This window comes from Petaurus breviceps, unplaced genomic scaffold (assembly GCF_028583685.1).
Source record: "Petaurus breviceps papuanus isolate PSGF00001 unplaced genomic scaffold, PetGlider_PUasm1.0 90205, whole genome shotgun sequence".
Taxonomy (NCBI): domain Eukaryota; kingdom Metazoa; phylum Chordata; class Mammalia; order Diprotodontia; family Petauridae; genus Petaurus; species Petaurus breviceps.
Window position 1 is genome coordinate 478,324 of NW_027187196.1, and position 27,302 is coordinate 505,625.

The 27,302-nt window shown below is 37.9% G+C and overlaps 1 protein-coding gene across 3 annotated transcripts in view; it reads right to left on the reverse strand.

Annotated features, from left to right (window-relative positions):
- CHM (CHM Rab escort protein) overlaps positions 1 to 27,302 on the reverse strand; it is a 193,997-nt gene that overhangs the window by 31,080 nt on the left and 135,615 nt on the right. For 2 of the 3 annotated variants that reach the window (XM_069107740.1, XM_069107738.1), the window contains 4 exons: positions 25,005 to 25,082; positions 13,251 to 13,355; positions 12,802 to 12,865; positions 9,755 to 9,851 (listed from right to left, as the gene is read on the reverse strand). In XM_069107740.1, coding sequence (XP_068963841.1) covers positions 9,755 to 9,851; positions 12,802 to 12,865; positions 13,251 to 13,355; positions 25,005 to 25,082 — 344 coding nt within the window. The remainder of the gene's footprint in view (positions 1 to 9,754; positions 9,852 to 12,801; positions 12,866 to 13,250; positions 13,356 to 25,004; positions 25,083 to 27,302) is intronic. The other variant, XM_069107739.1, reaches the window with a different exon arrangement.

Consider the following 27,302-nt stretch of genomic DNA (forward strand, 5'->3'; position numbering starts at 1 on the left):
TGTCTTTCTAGATGTTTGCAGCGTTTTTCCTTTGATGTGGGAGCTCTGCACTTTCGCTATGACATCCCTCAGAATTTTCCTTTTGGAATTCTTTTCAGGAGTTGATCAGCAGATTCTATCTTTACTTTGTCCTCTGGTTCTATTAGACCTGGGCAGTTTTCATTTGTGATTTATTAAAACATGGTGTCCGGTATTTTTTTTTATCATGGTTTTAAGGAAGATTGATGAGTTTTCTTAAATTATCTTGATCTCTCTTCTAGGTCAGTTGTTTTTCACATCAGATATTTTAAATTTTCTTCTATTTTTTTCAGTCTTTTGATTTTCTTGTAATATTTCTTGCAACCTCCTGAATACTTCTGCTTCTAGTTTTCAGGGGCTCAAATTTTCTTGGGTAAGGTTTCCCAATTTCTCTTCTCTTTCCCATTCAAGAATTTTTATTTCATTTTTTAAATCTCTTGACTCACTTCTTCAAAGTATTCTACATGAATCCTTGTAGAATATCTATTTTTTCTTCTGAATATCTACTTGCTGATGTAATCAAATTATTCTTTCCTTTTTCAAGATTTCTAAGTGAATAAACTTTTTTTATGCTGATAGCTGATTTCTTTGATTTCTTCCTCTTTCCAGTTTTAGTTCCTGAACTGGGACTTTGTACCTGGGTCAGGTTCCACCTCCTGTTGCATTTTTGAGTGGGGTGGTTTAGTGTGAAACTCTGTGTTTTGCTCAAGTAGGCATGTATGACCTTAGCAGTTTGCTTTTCTTTCAGGTAGCCATCTTGGCAGGAAGTGGACAGAAAATTTCAAAGGAAAATATCTAAGGTGTCAATAGCCATGTGAGAAAATTATCTAAATCACTAATTAGAGAAAGGCCAATTAAAGCAACTCTGAAGTGGAAGAGAAGAATAACCACTTATATAACATCTACTATATGCCAGGTCCTGTGTAAGCACTTTACAAATTTCATCTCATTTGATCCTCACAACAATGCTGTTATTATTGCCATTTGATAGTTGAGGAAACATAGGCAGAAAGAAGTGAAGTGACTTGCCCAGGGTCAACTGGCTAGTGAATGCTAGGGGCCATACTGGAACTCGGGTCTTCCTGACTCCAGGTCCAGCACTCTGTACCACCCAGATGTAGGCACAAGGGGAGGAGCCAAAACATAGTTAGAGAAATGGGATGGCAGTGGGCACAATCTGTTGGAGAAGATGGGAAGGGACTGGAGCAAGTAGGTTTGTAAAGGAGTTAGTCTGGGCAAGAAAGGTCACCACTTTATTGGAGATGGTAGTGAAGGAAGATAGTGGACCAAAGAGGCCTAACTTTTGAAAACATAAGAAAAAACTATTGGTAGAAGGCCTCTCTATGTGATAAGAATTCCTGGAAAAAACTGGAAAGCCATTTGGCATAAAAGGTCATCCTCTTATGTCAACTACAAAATAAGCTCCAAGTAGGTATAGGAATCAAATGTATAAAAGTCTCACAATCTGGAGGAGAAAAAGAGGAAAACAGAAGGAGCTAACTTTCAGACCTGTGGTTAAGGGGAGAACTCATAACCAAATAAGGGGTAGTAATCACAGGAGACAAAATACACAGTATGCTTACAGAATTTAAAAAAAATGTTTACATGAGGAAAATTAATGCAACTAGAAGAAAAACTGTTGAATGGAGGAAATCTTTGTATCAAATATCTCTGACAAAAGCTCAACATGGAAGATGCATTCCTGAAAAGGAAGGTGAGGAAATTCTGCTGCTCCATCCTCCTCCCCAACAAGTGGTAGCAACAAGTCCACTTTTGAAAACCAATTATTAGACTGATTCATGGAGCACATTAGCATGGTATAGTGGAAACAGAGATCTGTTTCAGACTTAGCTCTTCCCCTCTTGACTTCTGGGGACCAGTTTTCTCAACTGTCAAATGTGGGAGTTAGACTAGACGATCTCTGAAATTTCCTTCTAGCTCTAAATCCTGGGTCCAGATCTCTCCTCCCTCCCCACCCCCACCCCCATTTATTGTACAAAGTGAAACTTCAACCAAAACTCTGCCCAAAATTCTGAATTAGTCAAATCTGAATTAATGTAATTTTATTATGCTGAGAAACCTAATGAAAAGGGAAAGAAAAATTGTTGATATCAACTACATATCTATCTTTGGCAAATTTTTATTACTCTGCAATACTTCTTAAAAATCTAGGAACTTAAAAAAACCTGACTCTTGTCTGCTTTCTCATCTTATTTTCTTCTTTCTCCCTAGAGGAGGAGACAGAGTGAGAAGTAGAGAACTGATCTATCTGACTGAATGAGAGTAGAATTTGGCTTGGGAAACACTGCTCTAGTCTACCTCTGCAATCTTTTCCAGTTTGAAGTTGAAAATGTACTCTGAGTAACACTGGCTGCATCTTAAGAATACAAGGCAGAACTTCTAATGAAGTTGTAAACTGGTCCAGCCAGTCTGGAAAGCCATTTGAAACTATACCCTCAAAGCTATTAAACTCTGTATACACTTTGACCCAGTGATACCACTACTAGGTCCATACCCAAAAGAGGTCAAAGAAAGAGGGAAAAGATCCATGTGTACAAAAATATTTACAGCACCTTGGTGGTGGAAAAGAATTGAAAACTGATGCCTATCAACTGGGGAACAGCTGAACAAAGTTGTAGTATATGAGTGTGATGAAATATTATTGTGATAGGAGAAATGATCAAGGGGGTGGTTTCAGAGAAATCTGAGAAGACCTGTATAAAGTGATGCAAAATGAAATGAGCAGAATCAGGAGAACAAGCTACAAAGTGACAGCAATATTGTAAAGGTAATCAAATTGGAAAGACTTCCTGATTAACATAATGATCCATCACAGGTCCAAAGGGCTCAGGATGAAACATGCTATCGACCTCTAGATAGTGAGCTGAATGACTCATAGAGCAAATTGAAGAATATTTTTTTTTCTTTCTTTTCTTTGCTTTTTACTTTTTTTTGAATGTGCCTAGTATAGAAATGTTTTGCATGACCATACACACTGGTAATGAGTTTTGCTTTTCTTCCCTTATCAACAACTTGTGGAGAGGAGATGGTAAAGGAGAGAACTTGGAACTGAAAAAATAAGAATAAAAAAGCATGTGCTTTAAAAAGAATAAACTGAAATGAAATGAAAAAAAGCAAATAAAGAGTTAGAACAACAAAAATAATATAAGGCAGAGTTCTTATGATAGGTATTGAAAAGTGAGCGAGGTCTGAACAAAGGTAAAGTCAAAGTTTTACTACCAGACTATTAATACCAAATGCTACAAAATCCATTTCACTTGTTAAAATCACACTCTGAAGGGCACTGTTACCACAAAGACACCATGAAACACGGATAAGGTAACATCTGTAGTGGCCAAGCAGAACTGGGAGAGAGTTAAATGTTAAATGTCAATGCTCCTGGATTTCTGGCCATCTTTTTTGGTGGATGATGTCCTCTCATTCTCTAGTGAGAGGCCTAAGCAGAGAGCAGTCTAGGTAAGGGATTTGTGCTTATGTAGGACAGCACTGAGCAAAGGAGAAACAGAAGTCGAAGACTATCATCAATTGCCAAGTATTTACAACCTAGCATGTGACCAGGGTAGCTAGGTGGTGCTGCAGTGGATAGAGTGCCTGGCAGGAGTCAGAAAGACTCCTCTTCCTGAGTTCAAATCCAGCCTCAAACACACACTAGCTGTAGGACCTTGGGCAAGTCACTTAACCCTGTCTACCTCAGTTTCCTCATCTGCAGAATAAGCTGGAGAAGGAAATGGCAAACCATTCCAGTATCTTCACCAAGAAAATTCCAAATGAAGTCATGAAGAGTTAGACAAGCCTGAAAATGACTGAACAACAAAAGCATGTGACCAGCAAAAAAACCCTCACAAAAGAAACAAAACAAAACTCTCGATTGTTTATTTATGGATCATTTCCACCAAATGGCAAATCCTATCCTATGTAGCAAATGGGTCACTTCACTATATTGCCAGACTTAGGACATGCTCAGAGAATGTGAAATCATTCTAAAAGCACAATAAAGCAAAACAAGGACATCTGCAACAATTCCATCTCCCCATCATTAATGGAGAATTGACTATATCAAGTTATGTGATTAATGAAACCCTGGGCATTCAGTTGCTGGAGAGGACTTGAACATTTACTAGAAAACTCACTAGGTTTTATTCAGTGCTCTCGAAATTAGAGTACTTTTTTTTTTTTACAAATCTTAGAAATAAACTAATTTATTCATGAGTATACCTTATAAAAAGGAATCTTTTTTGGGGGGTTAAAAAAATAGTGAGTGATAAATCACCCAAGTTCACATCACTTTTTAAAAATCCCTTTTTATTACCACTGAGGGGCTGCTATGAGTCACAAAGGCTCATCAGTGTATATTTTGATTATGTTTGATTTACTCAGGTATAACTGCATTAGTTACAGTGGTTGCCAACATTTGTCTTCAAGTAATCTGTCCGGCAGGAAGAAGGATGGGCTTAGCTCAAGATTCCATCATTATAGGCTCCATTTTTAGGACAAGGGAAGGAGCTTGGTTCCACTCAGCTGCCAATGCCGATTACATGCCTGTCACTTATACAAGGTGATCAAAGACCAGGTGTATTTGTACACTTTTGTTAAGTAATTGTTTCAAGGGAAAAACAGTCACTAGAAAACCCAGTTGAAGTTAATGATGAAAACAAATCAAAGATTTATGGAACCTATTTTACTCTTAGAATTTGTTCTTCCCTATTACCATACATTTTCATATTTGATTTTTAAAAAATCTTCTTAAAATGAGCAGTTATCACTAGTCATGCATAAAATATATTTGTAAATGCAAAAACTCCCCAAATGTCTTGTCTAAACATATTCTAACAAAGACATTCAGAGAGTAAGCTAAAATAACTCCTCTAGACACAGATATTATTTGTAAAGAATCTAAGTTGAAATTAATTCATATCAACTTAGCTATTTACCTAAGTCCATAATGTTAATTTTAGCTCAAAGTTATACTCTTAAGTCACTGGTAATGGTAACAGTAGTAATAATAATGATAGCTAGCATTTATGTAGTGCTTTAAGCATGCAACAGTATATTACATCTTTTCTCATTTGATCCTTACAACCCTATGCTTTTATTATCCTCATTTTACAACTGAGGAAACTGAGGCAGACAGCGGTTAAGTGGCTCCTCGCCCAGCTAGTAAGTACCTGAGGTAGGATTAGAACTTAGGTCTTACCTGACTTCATGTTTAGCACTTTCTCCAGTGGGCCACCTGACAGCCTAATGAACATTTTCATTTTCAACATGGTGAAAAAGAAATAGAATGGTACCAAGATGAGAAAAGCATAGCCTAACTCATTTAAAGCTGTTCTGTTGTATTCCAATAATGTGTCTAGTTCTGCCCTCTGGGGACAAGCAGAATAAGTTTATGTGCCCATTCTTTGAATATTTGAAGCCAACTATCCCGTCGACCCTAAACCTTCCCTTCTTCAAGCTCCACATTACAAATTCCTTCAGCAGATTCTTTTTTGGCTTTTCACTATCCTGACTAGCAATGTCCTTCCTAAAATATGTCACCCAGAATAGAACCTCATAATCCAGCTATGGACTGACTAGGGCAGAATGTATTATAGCGGCCTATCACCTTCCTAATCCTGGCCACCAGGCCTCTTTTTACCCAGAGATCATACGAATTTTCTTGGTCGCCTGAAAATTCCTTTTTCAAACTAGCCATACATTCTCTCATCTGGTCCTTGTGAGGTTGAATTTTGTAATCCAAGTATAAGACTAGACGTTTATCCATACTGAATTCCACCTTCTTTGATCCTGCCCAATGTTGCATCAACACACCAAACCCTAATTGTCCATCCACTTGTAAACCCAGTACTTAGCACAGTGCCATTAGTGCCATGGACATAGTGGGCACTTAATACACGCTTGTTGAATTGCATGAAATTAATTGATTTTTAAAAGGTTCAAGACAAAAGGAAAAATCTCTTTAAGGAACATTTTGGAATGGCTAATTAAAGTGTAATCTTTAGCATTCTCTCTAAAATAGCTTCTATACAAACTGAAAGCTTCAAAGGAGAGTGGCTTAACAGCAGGACTGCAGAACACAAGGATGACATAGTGTGATCTTTCAGCCAACTTTTTCTGTTTCTGATGTCAAAGAAGAAAGATCAAGAGAGAAGAACCTACACAGAGACAAAAGGTAGTTTCGGGGCCTTCCCTAAGATTAGCAAGACAGTACTATTTCAGGAGACAGACTAGCTAATTACTGAGGGAAAAGCAGTGGTGTGAATAAGCCATGCCATCTATGACTTGCAATAAAGGCAAGCAGCAGGAGCAAGGGCCAAGGTTGTCAGGAGTCTGGAGAGGATCTGGGCAGAAAGAAAAGCTTTAGTTAAGGACTCACTAATCAAAGTGAGTTAGTGACAAAAGTAGTCAAAGGTAAGTTTCTTTAAAGCTGGATGTGTGTTACATGTTTCTTCCTAAGGGTAAAACTTAACATGGGGTCTGCAGAACCCAACATAGAGTACCACAGGTTATCTGCTGGCAGCTGCCAGAAGTTTCACTAGACAAATAGTTCCTATAACACAGGCCTTCCATTTCTAAATCTAGCAAGTAGACAGTCAGAAAATGTCAACCGGGAGTCAAATGGCATAGTAGAAATATGACCTCCACGTAGCTCCAGCTCCCACCCCCTCCAATTCATGTAAAAGGTTACTCTGAACAAACTTTGGAGCTACAGAGCACACAAAATGACACAGAGAAGCTAACCTCTCACTGACAACAGCCTGGCAGGCCGGGAGGAATCGGCCAGCACAGCACTCTGGGAGCCAAGCTGAGCCCTGCTAGAGCCAGAGGTTTTAGCCCCAGGGTAGCCTGACCAGGCAGCTGGCTGGAGGGACTTCAGATCACCAGCAGCTGTGGCTGTTTCCAGAATTATCAACCCATAGATGCTAAGGATAAAGTGAGAGGTCAGTACAGTGTGGACTTTGGGATCCAGTAGTTTGGGAGCGCATCGGCCTTTGCCCCCGGGGCAAGAAGCAGCTGAGGCACAGCAGCCCTGCAGCTGCCGTCACATGGCAACTTCAGCTTCTGGCCTGCATATTGTAGGGGGACCAAGTGACCAGTCTGAGGGGTAAGCACTCTTGCTTTAACCTGCTTAGATCTGAATTGAGGTCTAGGGTGGAGGTCCTGGGGTGTGTGATCAGCTTACCAGAGCGTGGGGAGGCTTCAGAGAGGGCACCCAACTAATACCAGCATTTGGGATGAAGCTCCCCTGTCTGGTGGCAGAGTCCTACTGTGGCAAAAAGCCCAAAAGTCAAGTAATTGAGTAGCAACATGAGCAGGCAAAGGAAGCAAACCAAGTGGAACAATCCAACTTTACACTCCTATTTTGGGGACAAAAAGGATCAAAGCATGGAACCAGAGGAAAACAGTGAAGTCAGAACTCCTGCACCAAAAGCTTCAAAGGAAAATACAATATGGTTACAGGTCATAGAGGAATTAGATAATGGGTGTAAAATTCTGAAACCTTTTTGGTTATTTCATTTCTAAATATGTGTTAGTTCAACTAATGGATTATGACTATATTACAGAAAAAGCTACCATGAAAAATACATGGAAGTCAACTTTTTTGGTGCTTCCCATGGAAGATCCATGGGGAAACTAAACATTGTCAACCTTTCAATGACCTATTCTGTTAAGGGGTATTCTAAGTACTTCTGATATTGATTTCTCTAAATTTGAAGCTCACAGTAGTACTTCACTTAATATTATGAATAACTAGAACAGCTGAGGGTGGGATGCTGCTGACAAAAACAGATTTTCTAATCATGGAAAGGTAATCTAGGCATATATTACCTTAAGAAGAAACAGGAAAAATAAATTTAAAAAAAAGTAACAATCCAAAGGACAGAGATCTGTGTTAAAAGGTTGATCAAACAAATAATATCATTTTAAAGCTAGTTTCAAAAGTCAAAGGTCAAAACCACCCACTGATCAGGGTATGGCAGAGGGGTCTGGAAAGTGCCTTTTATTTCGGGAACAATCTTAGAAATTGTGATGAAACTTCAATAATTTCCATCATTTGAACTATCATAAATTTATGTCTACTTCAAATACCCAATGTTCCTGGGACAGTCATCAGGGGATAAACAAGAAGAATGGAGGATTGCAATAAAAACAATAAAAGTGAACGTTATATGAGCATTTGGGAAGAATCTAGTCATCTAGGTTCACCGTATTAGCCCTTCCAAAAGTTCCTTCTCCAGGTTTTCTTCCTGATATGCTGCTACTTTCTAGGAGCAGGAATGCTCATCCTCCTCCTGTCTGCCTACCCAAGTACTGTCCACTGCTTGGAGGCATAGTTCTAGCTCTTCCTACTTGTCCAGAAGCTTTCACTGATGGGCCCGTATCAATGTGAGCTCTCCCTCTGCTCAATTCTTATGGCACTTACTAACTGTACCATTCAACTAGCATGAACCATAAACTGTCTAATGTGTTGGATATAATCTTGTCCTTGGTATAGGTTATGTCTCTGTACCATAAGACTATAAGGCCCTTGAGACTCAAGAGTAGATTACACGTTTCTGTATCCTGACAACTAACAGAATACCTTGAATTCACAGAGTTTCTATTACGCAAGTTAACATGGTAATAAAAATGTTTGAACTCAGGACATTGTTTTGTATTATTCTTTAGCTTGTTAATGTGGTTAGGCCCTTTATTCTCAACAAGATAGTAAGCATTGCAAAAATAGGAGACACATTTTCCTATGTTGGTTTACAGAGAGAGCTAGAAGGGAACTTAAAGGTTTAGTCTAGCCCCTTCATTTCAGAGAAGGAAACTGAGGCCCAGAGAGGTTATACAGGTAGGAAATGACACAATCAGAATTTGAGCCCAGGTGCTCTGACTCCAGATCCAGCTTCTCTTTTGCATCCTCCACAAATGCTTGATACACCCAGAATAGAGCATATGGTGAGTGCTTAATAAACGAGATTATCTTGATGGTGCAATTGTCTGCTAGTAAAGCAATGGAGAAGCCACAGAAGAGCAGATAAATGCTTCGAGTGTGCCATGGGACAACTCTGAAGTACTGAAGTAGAGAAACAGGGAAAAAAATGCGTTCTTAATTTCATTCTCATCAAGAAAAAGAAGTCAACAGGGAGCTCAGAGATGGAAGGAGCATCAATAAAAAGAAATCAGAAACTGTGAGAAGCTAAGATTCTAAGGAAAAAAAGAAAATCAGCAATTAAGCAACTTAATTTTATGAAAATGAAACTAAGGGAGGGGCGGCCAGCTGGCTCAGCGAGTAAGAGCACCGGCCGCAGTGTTGGGATGACCTGGGGGATCGAATCCCCGGCTCAGACACTCAGCACCACACCCAGAAACACCTGGCTGTGTAACCTTGAGCAAGTTACTTAACCCCGATTGCTTAAAAAAAAAAGGAAATGAAACTAAGGAAATTATAGGAAGTCATGTTATTCTTTCATTGTAGAACTTAAATCAGACCTGGGGACACAGATACTGCTAGATGTGAATATATATGTGTGGCAAGATCACAATATTTAAAAGCAAAGGATGACATGGCTCATCTTCTCTGGGGACCAATGGAAATACAATGCAAGAAACATGAGTCAACCCCTTACAAAAGACCAGGTGATCTGCTTGGAAATTAGGCCCTCTTCCCCTTGCCATCCCCTTTATTCTCCAAAGAAATATAGAAGATAAACAATTATACTGTGCTTACATGTTCCTTTCATGCATGTCATGGTAGAAGAGCACAACTCAATGACCCGGACAGCAGCAGATCCCGGCTCCACTGGTGGCACTGTCAAAATGGAAATCTCCAAAGCAGACACACAGTAAGAGAAGCAATTAGATTTCGATTTCATTCCTGCTGGTATCTGCCCAAACTCAGCATCTTCAATATTCATTAACATTTAACACTCCGACATATAAGATTTTAATTTGAAAACCAAATTTAAACACAGAGATAAGTACAAGAATGTTCCTTTCTTTGCAATTAGGGATTTTATTGGTAGAGGAATTTACAGAGGAGGAATGTCCTGCACTAGGATGTTAAATGACTTACCTAGGGTCATATAGCAACTATCAAAGGTAGAGCTTAAAACCAGGTCTCCCTGCCTCTAAGACAAGCTCTCTCATCATTATACCATGCTGCCTGCAATTAACTGACTAAATTTCAAGGCATTCAGAGCTCTCCACAATATAATACCAGCATGCCTTTGCAGGCTGGGACCATAAATCTCTCTTTCATGCATTCTATACTTTAGCCAAACTGGGCTACACTCTGTGCCCTAACACACACTGCACTCTCTTATCTCTGTGGCTTTGCTCATGTGGTTCCCCTCTGCCTGAAATTTCCTCCATTGAATTTCCTCCATATCTGTTAATGTCCAACTCAAATGCCACCTCCTCCATAAATCTGTTCCTCATCCTGCTGGTTGGTAAGAAACTTTCCCAATGGATTCCACATAACACTGGCTTGCACTACAAATGAATTTTTTACATTAATATTATAATTCAAATTTGCTTATATGTATGTCTTATCCCCCTGATAGACTGAAAATTTCATAAGGGTAGAGACTGTTTAAATTCAACTTTATCTCCCGAGTGATGAGCACTGTGCGCTGCACAGAGTAGTTGCTCAATGTTCGTTAAAAGAATATTTCAAGTATCTTGATAACACATCTACTTGTATGATTATGAGTAAAGAAAAGCATTTTAGACATATATGATTATATGTAAAGTCTTTAAATAATATTTTCTATTTAGGATAAGAAGGTACTATTATTATGTCATCAATTCTGAAATGTACTCAAACTTGCTTTTAAAGTCATGTCTTTAAAAAAAATTCATTTTGAATAAAATCACGGAAAGGCTGCCAACCTTAAATCCATTTAAGTATTAGATGGTAGTAACTTTAAATGAGTAAATAGATGCTCAAACGTTTTAAAACAAATGTCTTCAAAATTAACTGAAGGAATATGTTAGTGAAGTAGATTCAGATAAGTCCCTGGAAGTAAGAAATTTAGAGTTCAAATGATCAAATAGCATTCACTGTGCTAAGTCCTACTGAGATTTTATCTTCCTTTAATTTTCCAATAAGCATGAAATGGCTGTCACATCCTGGTTGCCCTGTAGATTACAATATCCTAAAGAATATGGTTATCAATCTCTAAAAATAATAGTTATTTTCAGCAGCCTATATCCCTACTGGGAGACAGCAAAGCCCTGATCTGTAGCCTGAATCCATAATGTTGTGTTTATATTTCAAGCATCACTGCAAGAATAAATATGGAAATTCTTTATTTTGGGAATCTGACTGTATTAGGTTGACTGCTTGCATAATGGTGGACTCAAAAGCTATATTTCTCACATTCCTTCTCATTTGCTTCACTATTATTCACAATAGAAAAGGTCGCTTCAACATGCTAACAAGGCTTTTTAACGATTAGGTGGGGTCTGGACCTGTGATTAACCTGGAATAAGGGCCTCCTGGTGAGCAGACCATTGCAGAAGGGTAACTGGCCCATAATCAATAGTTTTGGATAGTAGAAGATTTATAATACTGTAATACTTACATACTGTAAAATAATTATAGAATGATGAATTATTAAAACACCATTCTCCTTTGAAAGATATCTTAACAGATGTGCCAACCTAGTCATCTTAGGCAATCAGCCTTGTAGCAGCATTTCCGCACAAATATTCCTTAATTTCATAAAGACTGATCTACCATGAACTAAGCAGAATTGATAAGGAGGAAGAATTAATTCATTTTTTATAACAGGTAACTACAAACCTAACGAGTTGTCCAAAACAAATCATGTCTGACAGCAGTACCTTTTGAAAAAGTAGGATATTGTAGCATACATAAATCACCATAAATACCAAGAAAAGTAGAAAGGGAAACGAATTCCTGGAATATATCAGTGTAGTCAGGGAGTCAACTGGTGTGGGAAAAATATCTGTGAAACTGGGATGGTGAAAGGAACCAAAGTGGGGGAGAGATCTCAAAGGGAGGAAAGTACAGAAAAACTCTCAGAATAGGAATGATGGCATTAGTAATGTCATGAGGCTGCAAATCTCAGTTTCCAATTGAATTTGTTGGGATATTTTTCCCCAAGTCGATATAACCCTTATGTCAAATTGGCAGGGCAGAAAAATTGTTTTGGTTCACTATGTAATTTGTTCCAAGAGTTAAGTTTTTGTTTTTATTTTTCAGGAAGCAGGAATGAGAGAAAATAAATGCTCAATTTTTAATTTTTTAATTTAAATTAATTTTTTTTACAATTATTATTATTCTTTCAAAAGGCTTGGATTGAGAGTTAGGAGAGAACTGGATTAAAACTCCTCTGGACCAAGGGCAAGTCACCTTACCTTCTTCTGAGCCATGGTTTCCTCATCTATTGTGTGGATAATACATGCAGTACTTACTTTGTGGTGTTGCAAGGATCAGTTTGGAAAACATGTAGGCAAGATTTAAGAGGATAAAATTTGGAAAAAAGATAAAATTCACTTTGAAATACAACTCTCTTGGAATGCCATTATTCTATAAGGCAAGGACTTAGCTATCTATCTTCCTAGCGAGAACATTTTCTCAAGCATTCAAAACTCTTATATCAATTATTGCCTTGAGTTAAAATGTAAGCATTAGAAAAAATATAGTACAAGTTCACAAGGCTTAATAAACTCTGCTTCACTAACAGTGTCCTATATAATTGCAGTAAATTAGCAACAAGTTAGAAAAAAGTGCACAACTGAAGTTACCTGCTGGTCGGAATCTGCCTTCAGAACAGATCGATCTGTAATAAGCACTGCCCTTGAGATCTGCCTGTAATTTGACAAACCAAGAAGTTCGAGACTGACATTCAATAGGTGATATATTTATAGACTCAAAATAGAGAAACAAAGAAGCCCTCTCTTGTTATTCTGGACATGTGGGTTGCAAAGCAAAGGCTAACACTGAAGAACTCCTGCAGAAGGCTAGTTCTGCTTAGATTAATGCACTGACTCATGAACAATATATGAAATGACACTAATTCGAGAAAGAAATTGAATTAAGAATAGCCAGGGTTTGGCACCCAGCTTGCAGTCTTCTGCATGTGTTCACACATTTGATGCCAATAAAAGACTGCCCTTGATGCCATTAAAAGGTGGCTATAAATTCAGGACTTTGCTTTCGCCCACCTGAGCTTGTGCAGTAAGGAAGCCCTTACCTGTAGTCCACATTTGAACAGGTTTTCTCAGTAAGGTAACTGTCTTCGACGACAAAATATTTCGCACTTATCCTCTGACCAAAATGATCTATGATTGCCTTACATCTGTATGAAAAGAAAAAGAGAACAAAGATATGGAATTTAAAACAAATTGATTTAGATATTGATTCTGTTATAAATCAATTTGCAAGATTACCTGCCCCCCAAAAGACACAAATGTGTTTTCAAAAGGTTAAAAAAAATCCCTAAAATTATTTCATTCAGATGCAGACAAACTATTTTCATTTATAATAAACCATACTAGGCGAAGGGAATAAGCATTTATCTAGTGCCTACTATGTGCCAGACCGTGTGCAAAGCACCTTCTACAAATACTGTCTCACTTGATCCTTACGACCCTGTGAGGGAGATGCTATTATGAACCTCATTTTCAAGATGAGGAAACTGAGGCAGAGGCAAGGTGACTTGTTCGGGGTTAGAGCGACATGAAGTATCAAGAGGCCTTATTTGAATTCAGGTCCAGGACTCTGTTCATTGCACCCCCCGCCAGCCACCAGACTGCTCTATTTTGGTTTTATAATATTTCCACTCCTCCAAGAATTTGTTATTCTTGATTCTAGACCATACCACCTGCATGGTGAAGAAATATTTCATTTATTATTTATCTGAAGATCTCCTGGTCCTTCCAGCTCTCTCCACTCTCTGCAACTGTTGCTCTGCCTGGTTTCAACTCCACAGAACAAGACGTTCCTACCACTGGGTAATCCCTGGTGTTCCCCGCCCCCCACTTTCCTGACTCCTTTCATGTGTTGTCTCTCTCTCCCCCCAGCCCCCTAACCCAGACCCTGCACCAGACTAAGTTCCTTGAGAACAGGGAGTTTCCTTCTTTCTTTTTACTGATTGCATCCTTAACACTTAGCACAATGCCTGTCACATAATAGGTGCTTAATAAATGTTCATTGGAATGGATTGGATAAGAATCACGGAGTTGGGAATAGCTAAATTCAAAATCTGCCTCTGCTATTTGCTAGAGGTATGATCTAAGTCAATATGACTAGTAGAATAACTTCCTTATAGTGGCAGCTCCTCACATGAAAAAAATTATAGGTACTACTTGTATTTGCATGCATATAAACACATACATGCACACAAACATGCATTTAATTTTTCCAGAGGAAATGATTCACATGGGCTTTGGAAATTCCTGGTGAGCATTTGTTCAAGCATCAATAAAAAGAAATAATCTGTTGACAATGAAATAGAAAATTATATATAATCTCTATTTTCCAAAAGGGACCCATACTCAATTGCATAATGCTGTCCCATTTTGCTTTTTATAAAGTCTTCTTAAAAAAAGTAAGGGACGAATCCTACTCAAACAATTTTGTATACTCTAATAAATAAGCAGCAAAATTGGGGCACTTGATACATAATTATAACCTTTTCTATTGTTTAGCAAACAGGCTTTGGGGGAAAAAGTTGATTAAATGTCATGTTATAACAAGCAAAGGCAGTAAAAGCCACTGAGGGCTTTTTATTTTTCTGTTAAGTGTTGCTTTTGCTTTTGTTCAAGAATAGCTATCTGGTCACATACTTGATCATGTTTGCATCGAGGGAGAAAAAGACGAGAGCTTCTTTTAATATCTGTCTCCACTTTACTTCAAAGGATGAACATAAGAAGATTTCTTTCAAGTGCTCTTTCCAAATAAGGAAAACACTTCTGCACTGACATTATCAGGTCTCTGTCATCTGCAATGTGTTGGGACAATGAATCATATAGAACCCTCCATTGACCTTCTTTCAATGTGTCTAGATAAAAGGATGAAAATTAGAATCCATCCCGTTGCAGTGCCACAAGTTATAAATGTACTTTATAGGGCTCATTATCCAAACTAATGGACTAAGGGTGGCATCCTTGAAATGGACTTACCAGCACTGACAAAGCCCGGATGCAATATTTCAGGAACCGTATGTAAATGACTGTGTGTTTGCTATAGCTTTTTATTATGGAAATATAAATTTACATTTGTCACAGCTCCACAGTTTGGGGCCAGAATTATTTGATTGGAAATGCACTTTTACTTTGCTCCACATAAAATGTGAGCAATTATTTTTAATGTAACCATATTTGAAATATACTAGTATAAATTAAACTATCTTAAATCTTTCGAAAATAAGCCAAATAAGCAATATCTACTGGGCATAAGGGCATTAAAAGCGAGAACACTAACAGAGAAGACTGATAGAGAAAGGAATTCAATTTGTATTTGCCTAAAGAAATAGCATAATGGGGTGCTATACACACACAAGCCCACTACGGTTCAGTCAGGTCCATAATGGCAAGCAATAAAATAATTTTTGACCCATTAACCATCTTTTCATACTTAAGTTACACTACATTACCTGTTTTAGTAAACTTTTAAAATGTTTTGCTCTTTCTTCCCTTTTCTGTTCATGTTTTACTGAATAGAAGCTCTCATCTTGTAAAAATACTTACTCAGCCAAGTAGGCACAGGGCTTGGGATTTTTTGTTTTTTAGGGGGACAGGGGCAGGAGGGGAAATACTACAAATACCTCCTATGAAATAAAAACAAATCAACAAATCTTACATTTGAAAGGATTCTTATACAATTTAGGAAACCAAAGGCTTTTGTTTTTTCTTTTATGAAAAAGAGTAAAGATATTGTTGATACAACAACTATCAAGTTTATAACATCGATACAAACTCTGAGCCAACAGATGCTGGAATGATACATCATCAGACATTGTTGACTCTATTCAACCACCAGTTCACACATTTTATATGTTCTTTTACTTTTTGATATTGTATTGGGTGAAAAGTTTGTAGGTTTTATTTTCTTCTGAATTGATTTTTTTCCCTCTTTTTAAACTGCCCTTATTGACCAATGTCTTTTCCTTTCCTTTAGTTCAGATGACCATAAAAAAGGAACAGAACAGGGTGGCTAGGTGGCACAGTAAATAGAGCAGCGGCCCTGGAGTCAGGAGGACCTGGGTTCGGATCCGACCTCAGACATTTAACACAAAAAAAAAAACTAGCCATGTGACCTTGGGCAAGTCACTTAACCCCAATTACCCTTGAAAAAGCAGTAAAATAAAATAAAATAAAGGAACAGATGAGACAGAAACAAGTGGCATGAGTTTAAAGTGGGGGTGCCAGTGTAAGACTTTACAAGGTGTTCTCCCTCCTCCATTTGGTTTCCCCCCCCCTCCCCTGGGATAAGTGTCTTTTTTTTTTTTAACCCTTGGAAATCAACCTTTTTTTGTGGACTCCCCAAGTGAGGTTAGAGCTTCTTTGGCAGTAGGCCTCTGGTAATCAGAAGGCCCTGATTTCAGAAGCTATAGCATCAAAACTATTGCAGGTCATTCACAACAAAGTGACTGGAAAGTCAAATAAGCCTATGCCACCCAAAGACGATCTTATAGGGTGTGATCATTCACAGTGAAATTTCTGGATGAGGCTGAATGTGACATTATTCATTCAGGTCAGGACTTCTTAAACTTCTCCCCCTTTTGCAGTTTGGCAGTGGTGGTTGGTGTTATGTGGCCTGAGGGCATGAGCAGTGCAAAGTGCACATGCTGTGTGTTCAGAACGAAGGCTGCAGTGAAGCTGCATGATACAACATGGGCAAGCACTGCCAGAAACTCCTCGGATTCATTATGCGTTTGATTTTTAATTAATTTTTGGTCAGTGCACGTTGAGAAACCTTTTACTATTGCCAAATTTTTCACGACCCCATGGAGTCTCTATCCACAATTAAAGAAGCACTGAAGGTGATGACCAAAGTTGCTCAGTTTCAACCTGGGTAGTCTTAGCTCCAAGTAACACAATTAAACACTAAGGTTCAAGGACCAAGACATGATTTGAACCTGTGATATGAACTGATGTTTCATCAGATACAAGGCCAACCTCAACATATCTGGCCTAATAAGAATAATAATGAAAATACTGAACTGGGAACCCAATAACAAACATTAATTAAGCACCTACTATGTGTCAGGGACTGTGATGGGCAATAAGAATATAAAGAAAAACCAAAGAATCCTGGTTTTCATAAAGTTTACATGGTATCAGAGGAATCCTATTAACAATTAAAATTAACACTCAAGTAATAAAGATACAGGAAAAGAAACCAGAATACTGAGGGAGTAACAATTCTTAAAATTCAGAATGGGAAGAGGCCATTAATGTATTTAACATATAGGATTTGACTGAGGTCCTTGGCTAGGCTCCCAAAACAGCATATAGAAGGGAATTTTAAAAACAAATAGTTATAGGTGCTCAGTGATCAAGCTGATACCTCACAATGATGCTTACACAGGTACATTTCTAGATATTTCCTCTAAATAAATTAATCCTTGCAAATATATAGTTTCCTGATGCAATTATTTAAGAATCTAAAAATTTGTTCAAAATTATGGTTAGGAAAAAAATTGACTTCCCAACAGGACAAAAATCCTTCAACTAGAATTTGGTCCAAAAAAGAAAGCACACTTGAACAGGAACAAAAATTGAACAGACCTTGGAAAATGTTTTTTTATAAGAAAAGAATAGCAAACAACAGTTTTGAAACAATTAAAATAAAATGCTATCAAGCAAGGTACTGTGAGCATTTGTCCTCATTGAATGAAGATCTCTAAGTCAGAAATGGCTTTCCTGTTTCCAACCTTGCATATCCTATCCTCAATCTTATATACTGTTCCTGCATTCTAGTCTGAACTATATACTCACAGTCCAGTAGCATGGTACACATTGGTGCCTATGTGTTAACCTGCTTTCCTTCCTCTATGAAGGAGGGACTCATCCATTAGTTAGCTTGGTCTCTCCTCCCAGTATCTAGCATTGTGCTTTACACACAGAAGTCTCTTCTTATTAAATGGTCCCACAAAGAGCAAATAAAGTTCTTCGAGAAATTAAAGAATAAATTAGAGAAATAACAAGAGAAAGGAAAATGGGCAGTGAACAAGCTAAAGCAGAACCTAGAAAGCTTGAGTAAACAAATCCGTTAGCAGAAAGAAGGGTGAGGGAGGGAGAGACAGAGACAGATAGACAGAGAAAAACCGAGAGATGTAACTTGGAGTGAGAGTGCAGGGAACAGATAATAGTACAGAGGAAAAGTAAAATGAAAACGACTAAAGAGGAGAAACAAGAAACAAAGAGATCAGACCACTGAACTATGGAATCTGGAAACTTTAGTTCTAATCTCAGCTTTCCCATTACCGCTGTATGATCGTGAATAAGTCATGTGTGCCCTTCGGGACTCAGTAACCTGCTACTTAAGATGAGGGGGTCTGAACCAGATAACCTGCAAGGTCCATTCTAGCTTTAACATCCAGTGATTCTGGAAGTCTAGGCAGGTGTTACTTTTGATACAAAGCATTCTAACCCTAATCCTGTGTGTAAATCTCCATAAGCAAACTAGAAATAGATCAGAAAAGAAATGATAGTGTAGAGGAGGGGTACGAAACGACTAGCAATTGCAAACAGTAGTTATTTTAGTAAGTATCTTAATTAGACAATCATTGAAAAATCATGAGCAGAGAGATAATTTCTAAACTGTGTCCCCTCTCTGTCCCCAGGCCCTTTAGAGCTGAATAAAGAGGGCATGGTACGTTTTCCATTTCATTTGTATTGCCAGTGCCCAGCAAAACGTCTTTCATACCCGAGGTGCTTAAATATTTGTTGAGCTGGAATGAATTTCAGGCCGCCTAAACAGCTTCTTCCAATATTATCTGAAACTGGCCCAAAAGTTCACTAGGGGCCCAGACTGGAAACACCCCCTTTGAAAAGTGAGGAACTGATTCCAGTCTTACTCACATGCAAAGGGCTGACAGTTATCCGACTCTTGCCATTTTAGATAGGGAGAAACAAAATCACAGAGGGCATAAGCAACTTTCCCAAGAAGACAACGGAGTTGACTGTGATTCTCCTGATCCTTGGGCCACGACCAGGCATCAGCAAGAGGCATAGTTAATACTGAACATCAGGAGCAGATGTCTCAGAAATGGGCAGAGCAGGAAATCTAGCAAGTGGTACAGCTGAAATGCACATGTAACACTAGAGAAGGTAATTAGATCCAAACTGTTGGTCACACAAGTTACTTGGTCCAAGGTCATTTACTGCCATGTCTAAATAGCAAGTACTGTACCAGTAAACTGACAAATCTCATTGACAGGAGTTTGCCATGGTCAGCAGAGCGGGATAGAAAAAAAAAGTCACTTGACAAGGGGATGCAAGGCTTCTCCTCTGAGTCAGCAGGAGTTCAGTGTGAGAACATGGCAAGAAGATACAGCCCTGAAATGGTAGCAGAAAAGAACCACACAAGAAAAAGGAAAGGGAAACATGAAAAAGACAAAGAAGAGACAAGCAGAGAGAGGCATGTGGCTGACTTAATCCATCTCTTCTAGCGAAGTGTCTCAACAATGTCCTGTCTTTCTTCTCCCCAACTGTGTACCCCGTTTCCATGTGTGATCATCATATAAAGAAGAATACTCTGCTAATTCTAGCTTCAACCAGTCAAGGTAAAAAGCAGCCTAAGTCTCTTATTCAACATGTGAGAAAAGTTGAATCTGCCCTTTTAGCAATATTTCCTCCTAAGGAGAGCAGAGAGAAAGAAGCAATCAATAGAATGGAATGAAAAAAATATATATTCTTTTGCTTCAGATGCTTAAAACAATTGATAAACATTTACAAATTTCAGTTTAAAGTACCTGCAAAGTACTCTACCTGGAAGATGTGCTCAAGACCTTAAGCCAGTCAAATTTCTCAGTGCTGGGGAGAAATTCAGCTCTTTTTAAGCACTTAGTTGGCCTATGTTATTTTTGCATTTCGGCATTCTGCCAGACAATGTGAACTATCAACAAACATTTATAATATGAAATGCCTACCACATACCAAGCACTATGGTAGGCACTAAGGATATAAAGACAACCCAAAACTCAACACTCCCTGCCCTTAAGTATCAGTAAGGAGCCGACATCCTAGGCAGGAGGAGGAGAGAGAGGTAAATATGCAGAGAGGTTAATACAATTTGAAGCTTAAGTTCAAATGGGGAAGCCCTGGTACCTGGAGGGATCTTGAAAAAGATGCTCATCCAGGTGAGCTTTGGAAGAAGTTAGGGACTCTAGGAGGTGAAGGTGAGGAAAGAGTGAATCCTAAGGAGAGGGGGCAGCTTTTATAAAGCCATGGATGTACATAACAGATTGTTGTAGGGAGCAACAAGTCAGCTAGTCTGGCCAGATTATAAAGGATGTAGAGGGGAGTAATACATCATACACTAGAAAAGAAGGTTGGATCCAGATTGTGAAGGATTTTAAATGGCAGAGTAGAGAAGTAATGGGAAAGCACTGGTGTTTTGAATATGCAAAATATAAATAAATGAATAAATACGCAAATACTTCATAATGAATAGCAACAATTTCAAATATCATGAAAGTTAATACCTGAAACTCCTAGAAGATCTGCCAAGTTCATTTTTGTAATGCCATGTAATGAATAACCAAGGCCTATAGTCTCTAGTCTACTCTGGGATCCAACATTGGATCCTAAACCCACAGTTATAAATTCTAGAGGTTCTTTATAAATATTCCCACTTCCAGCTGTCTGTCGTATCTACAACTGGCAGAGAGGAGATCCTCTGACAGCGTAACTGAGCAAGGCCAAAATGAAGGCAGGCTTGAAGGCAAGTACAGAACCACAGTAGGATAGCCAGGTTTCTAAAAATACGGAGCACATGAGCAAAATCAATATACATATAGGGGAATAAATTAGTGACTAAGAGAAAAATCTTTGCACCAAATTTCACTAAGAAAAATCTTATATTTCAAGCAACATAAAGTCAAATTCCCAGAAGCCATTTCCCAAAAGTTAAGCAGTTAAAGAGTATGGCCACTTTTTTTTTTTGAAGGGGGGAAGGCAGGACAATTGGGGTTAAGTGACTTGCCCAAGGTGACACAGCTAGTAAGTGTTACGGATTTGAACTCAGGTCCTCCCAACTCTAGGGCTGGTGCTCTATTCATTGCGTCACCTAGCCACCCTGACTATAGACACTTTTTAAAGAAGCGTAAGCTACTAAAAACCATATAAAACAAGCTGAAAAATCACTAATAGGAGAAATGAAAATTAAAATAACTCTTAGGTTTTACTTTATACAGAGCAAAAAAAAAAAAAAAGATAACCAAAACCAAAACGTCAGTTTTGGGGAGAGGTGGAAGGTCTGGGGGGTAGGAGAAATTTGATGTAGAAAAATAGGCAGATACATCATTGATGGAGCTGTGAAGTGCTCCTACTGTTCTAGAAAACTATTTGGAATTATGAGAGAAAAATGGTTAAACTTTTCATATATTTTGAGCCAGCAAATAAATCCCAGACTACTGGATATATGGCCCAAAGAGTTTAAAGACTGAAAGAAAAACCCCACATAAATACCAAAATAGTCACAGGAGCACTCTCTGTGGTAACAAATAATAGGAAACAAAATGGGTGGTTGCTATTTGGGGGACGGCTGAACCAAAGGTTGGATGAAACATCTTTGTGCAATAAGGAATAATGAACATGAGGAATTTGGGGAACTCTGGGAAGATTTCCATGAACTGATGCATAGTCAAATAAACAGAATCAGGTCAACAACATACAATGGCTACAATCATATAATAAAAAGAACACCAAAAGAAGTCAAAGTGATTGGCTAAAGTAGCCAGTCATACAAACATACCTCCTCTCCTCTTATAGAGGGGTGGGGAACTATAAGGGCAAAATGTTCCATACATTGTCAGATGCAGTCACACTATTGATTCATTTAAGATAACTTTGCTATCATAGAGGGTTCAACAGGGAAGGGGAATATTCAGGAATAACATATAAAAAGAAAAGACATCAATAAAACTTATTAAATTAAAAAATAAAATTGGTCACCCAAATTGTTCATATGCCTGAGAGTTACATACAAGTTTGCAACTAAGCCCAGACAAGGATACAGGCAAACAAATGCCAAGTAAGTGATTGATTCTCTGCCCGCTCAGCAATGGGAATTGTATGTAATAGGAAAAAATGGTTCTGCATGTTACAGAGACAACTATTTCTTTCTATGCCTCCTTGGAGTTGCTCATGAGTCATTCAGGAATAAGTGAGGCCCATAGGCATAGATGTGTCAATGTGCATTATTATTTTAAATTTAGAAAGCACCTTTCTTTTGCACTTTTTAGGACACAAAATGTACCTTATAAATCTTTAAACCAATATGTCAATTTTATCTTACATCATAAAATATTTTTAATAAAGAAAGTTCAAATGAAAGAGTTTTCTAATAGGGTCATGTTTTTTCTTTCCTAAGGCTCAAAAATTTTGGTCCCTGGACTATAAACTAGTTTATTGGAAATTAATAAAAATCTTTCAAAGTTATTAAAGTATACAAAATTATTGGAAAATTTATAAAACATCTTAAAAAGTTATAACATAGAACCTTCAATTCAGCAAGATACTTAAGTACTATACAATCTGATGGCTTTTCTTCACAGTCATCTGAGATGTGTGTCACTTTCTGCTTAACAGGGCAACGGAAACGTTAACTGTGAAGCCACTCCTAACAACCACTGAGATAGTAATGAAAATCTTTTAATGAGTATTTAAAAAAATTTAATCAGTCCCTCCCACTACCACCATCCCAACTGAGAAAATTCTAAAACAAACAAACCCACAAAACCAAGTCCCTTAATACACAGTGACACAGACGGGCAAAACAAATCCCCACATTAGTCATGTTGGAAAACATATGTTCCTTTCTGCATTTTCAGTTCATCACCTCACTAGCAGGAGGCAAGCAGTCTGTTCCACCTTTCCTCTTCTGGACTCAACGATTAACATTACACTGAGTGGAGTTCTAAAGGCTTTCAAAGTTGTTTTTCTTTATAATGTTGTCATCGTATAAATCGTTCTCCTAGTTCTGCTCACATAGCTCTGCATCAGTTCACAAAGAACTTCCCAGTTTCCTCTGAAACTGTCCAGTTCATCATTTCTTATGGCACAATAATATCCTGTGACATTCTTATACCATAATTATTTTAGCCATTCCCGAAAAGGAAGAAACTCCATTACTTTCCAATTTGTGTCTACCATGAAAAGAGTTGCTATAAATAAATTTTGTACATAGAGAACTTTTTGTGTTTTCTTTGAGGTCTAAGCCCAGAAGTAGTATATAACTGAGTCAAGGGTACATATAGCTTGGTAACTTTCTGGGCCTGGTTTTAAACTGCTTTCCAGAATGGCAGGACTAATTCACAGCTCTACCAACAGTAAAATTCTAGCTTACTTGGTTTCTCATAGCTCCTCCAACATTCGTCATTTAATGTTTTGTCATCTTGACCAGTCTGATAATTATGAGGCAGAATTTGCATTTTTCTACTTGCTAGTGATTGGGAGAATTTTTTCATATGATTGATTATTGATAGTATAATTTATTCCCTTGAAAATTACCTCTTCATATCCTTTTACCTGCTGGCTCTTAGTCTTATATTTGATTCAGTTCCTTTCATATATATATATATATATATATATATATATATATATATATATAAAGACACACATATGAATGTGCATATACATATATGTACACCCATACACATACACACATATATCTTAGAATTTAGATTTTTAGTTTAAAACCACAAAATAGCCCTGGGAACTAACAAGTATGAAAAACTCAAAGCAGTACAACAAGGGTTCATAGGAACTTGTGAAGCAAAACAAGTAGAAGCAAGAGAATGATGCACACAATGCGCGTGTTAAGGCCATCCAAACTTAGAGTAATCACAATGACCAATCTTGCTCAAAGAGAACACGTAGTGAAACCCATTCCTCTCCTTTAACAGAGATGTTATATAGGAATACAGGAACAAAATACCACATATTAAGTTAGATGGCCATTTCTTTTGGTCAGTTTTGGTTATGTGTTATGGGTCACAAAGGAAGGTAGGACACATCTGGAAAGGGCTGTGGCATTAAAAAGAAGGTATCAACCAAACTCTTTTGGAAAAAACAAACCTAGATTAATACTTCATTTAGTCTATCTCAGACAATGCTACAATCTTATTTTCAAGGATTTGTAACTTAATTGGAAATGTATATGTAATAGAAATACTGATAATATACAGAAGTGCAAATTATTTTCAGAGTTTTAAAAAAAAGTAGGCATATTTCTCTCATTTCAACTCTAAACTTGCCTGCAGGCCTGATACTGTTGTAAAAGAATTTATCCTCAGATAAGAGGGCAGCATAGTTTATGACAACAATCTACCTAAAAACTCATTAAAGTCTTTTCTCTTGGAGTGACATGCATTATCAGCAGAGATTAATCTGATGAGTCTTTAGGTGAGCTCCATTTTTAAAAATGCAATAACAGAGGGCTTTGTTGTCATCTGATGAAAATCAATTAGAGTAGGTAAGGCCACAAGGAAAACTAACATCACTCATCACCAGCCCCCCGGCAGCTGAAATGATTTGTCTTCCAAGCTTGGGTGATCAGGAGCTGTAGTAATATTGCAGGGAAATTAATTTAGTTTCTATATTCTGAACCCACTTTCCTTGTTCTGGAGGACCTATACACAAATTACTTTTAATCAAGGTTGATATGTTATTAATACCAAGGAGGATCTTTGAAGAATCATTTTTTTAATCGACTTGAGCATTTTTCACCTGTGTTCAGTGTGTAAATAAAGGAAGGTTACTTCTATTATCCTTACTTTCCAGATTCTTTGTCCACTACAAGGCACTGTACTGCATGGCTAAGACAATAGGTTCCACCAAATACCGCACACATCCTGCAAATGAAATTGGGGAAAAAACAAACAAAAAATACATTAGATTGGTAGGTATTTTGCAAGGCAAATGAGCTTACCTGGTATTTCTTTTTACATTATTTTATACTCTCTAATCTGTTCCATGGAAGAATGAGTTAACTGTGTTTTTTTTTTTAATCACAGTAGTATAAATCTCTTATAGGGAGACCAGTTGACATCCTTTGGAAGAGAAGAATGCTATTTTGCCCTGGTGTAGATTCTCCAGTTGACCCTAACTATTTAGGCCTGGAATCATGATAACACCCAAAGTCTGTCTGATCACAAGTCAGACTCTTCTACAAAGGAGCCTTGACCAAAAGCTACTGACTACTGAGTTTAATGTCTGTCTAGAACCAGCAGAGCTCTATATGGGCAGGCACCTCAATATCTGACAGAGTGGAAAACCAAAAGAAGTGAGCCACAGAGATGTTGGGAGGCTGGCCAAGTAGGGGAATTTGGAAATCCATTAGATTGGGGGAGGGAGGGAAGTTCCAATGGAGTTGAGGTCACAGGAGTAACTATGATAACTTAGCTGTGGGAAAGAATGGCAGGGATAATATATGACAATTAAGGCAACAGATTTCCAGACTAAGTTCAATCTTTCTATTGGATACCAATACTCTCTGATGGTATGGGATTTTTTCACCCTGTGGTTTAGAATCTGCAAGACAAAGGTTTAATGTTACCACAAGGTTTGCAACTGCACATTTTGGAATGTTACAACAGATAAATTAGAACCAACATGCAACATCCCACTTGCCTGTTGACCGACAAGAGACAAGAATTTTTGCTCAAGACATCATCTAGGAGATCTCCCTTTCTCTAAGTCACTGAGAAGTAGAGAAGATAAGACATAGAGAAGGCTGATGCAACAGTGGCCCCCTTCACCCTCTACCAACATTGGTGAACCTGTTGATGCCAACAGAGTCCATGTGCACATAAGAAAATATTATGCACATAAGAAAATATTAAAGGCATGAATTCAATTTAAATTAAATCAAAAGGCTAAATTACCTAAGTACAAAAGGGTGTAGGAAATTTGTACCAGGAACTCTTTTATTTAGTCATTCCTTTCTTGGTATCATTATCATCATTATTACTAATAACTGAAAACCTCATAGAGCACTTAAAAGTTTTCAAAACTTTTGCAAAAATGATCTCATTAGATTCTCAAAACAACTCTGGGGCTTAAGTAGTATATATATTAAAATCCAAGACTGATAGGTGAGGAAACAGGCTAAAATGAGATAAACAAACTCAGCTTTCCTAACTCCTCTTTCTACTGAATCCTTTTATTTCACTGGAGAGGGAGGAAGGCGATTATGAAATTCCTACTAACCAGCTCATCCGGAGAACTGAGCTGCAATCACTGAAGCCAGGAAATTTTGCATTTTGGGCCAATCAGGCCATGGTCATACGCAACATCAGAGGCAATCCAACATCGAAGTACCTCCCACTGGCAAAAGCTTGTGTGAGTAATTAATGATAAAATGAAGATTTCTGAATGCCAAGAAAACCATAGGAGGCCAGTTCAGTCCCAGTAAACTGTTGTACAATATCCAAGTATAAAAAAATGCTATAGAATATTGTAGCATGTCAAGAACAGAAGAAATATGCTTAGTTCTAATACTAAAGGTAATTTCTTCATAAGAGCTTCCTCCATATAGTTGTCTCTGCATTACAATATTTATAAACAATGCTGCTTAACTTAGCACAAAAAAGTTACCGAAACAAACTTCCATAAATTTCTCACGTTAAAAATGAATGCATTTGAAGGAGCTAAATAAAGCCTTGGGGGGAAGGGGATGTTTTTTAATTTCAAACTAACGTAAAGTCACAAAGAGCTGTTTATTTTAGTAAAATGCCAGTCAAAACAACAAATCTTGGTTTTCAGAATCCAATCTTTTTGCTGACAGTGGGTACCCTCCATGCAGAAGACATGCCCAAAGGATGTGGAGAAGGTTGGGCCTTAGACTGTCACTCTTGGGGACAAAGAAATGGTATATGGGAAGGGCTAACCTTGAATGAAAAACATCACCATCACACAATAAGCCAACCAGATGCCACCTTGACCTGGAAAATGGGAAGAATCTAAAACTGCTTTCTCAGGACCACACCAACACATTGTCACCTGGAGAGTTGTATTCTCACAGCCACCTGGCCATTGGAAAGGATCTACAAGGCTCATAGTGGCGATGGTTC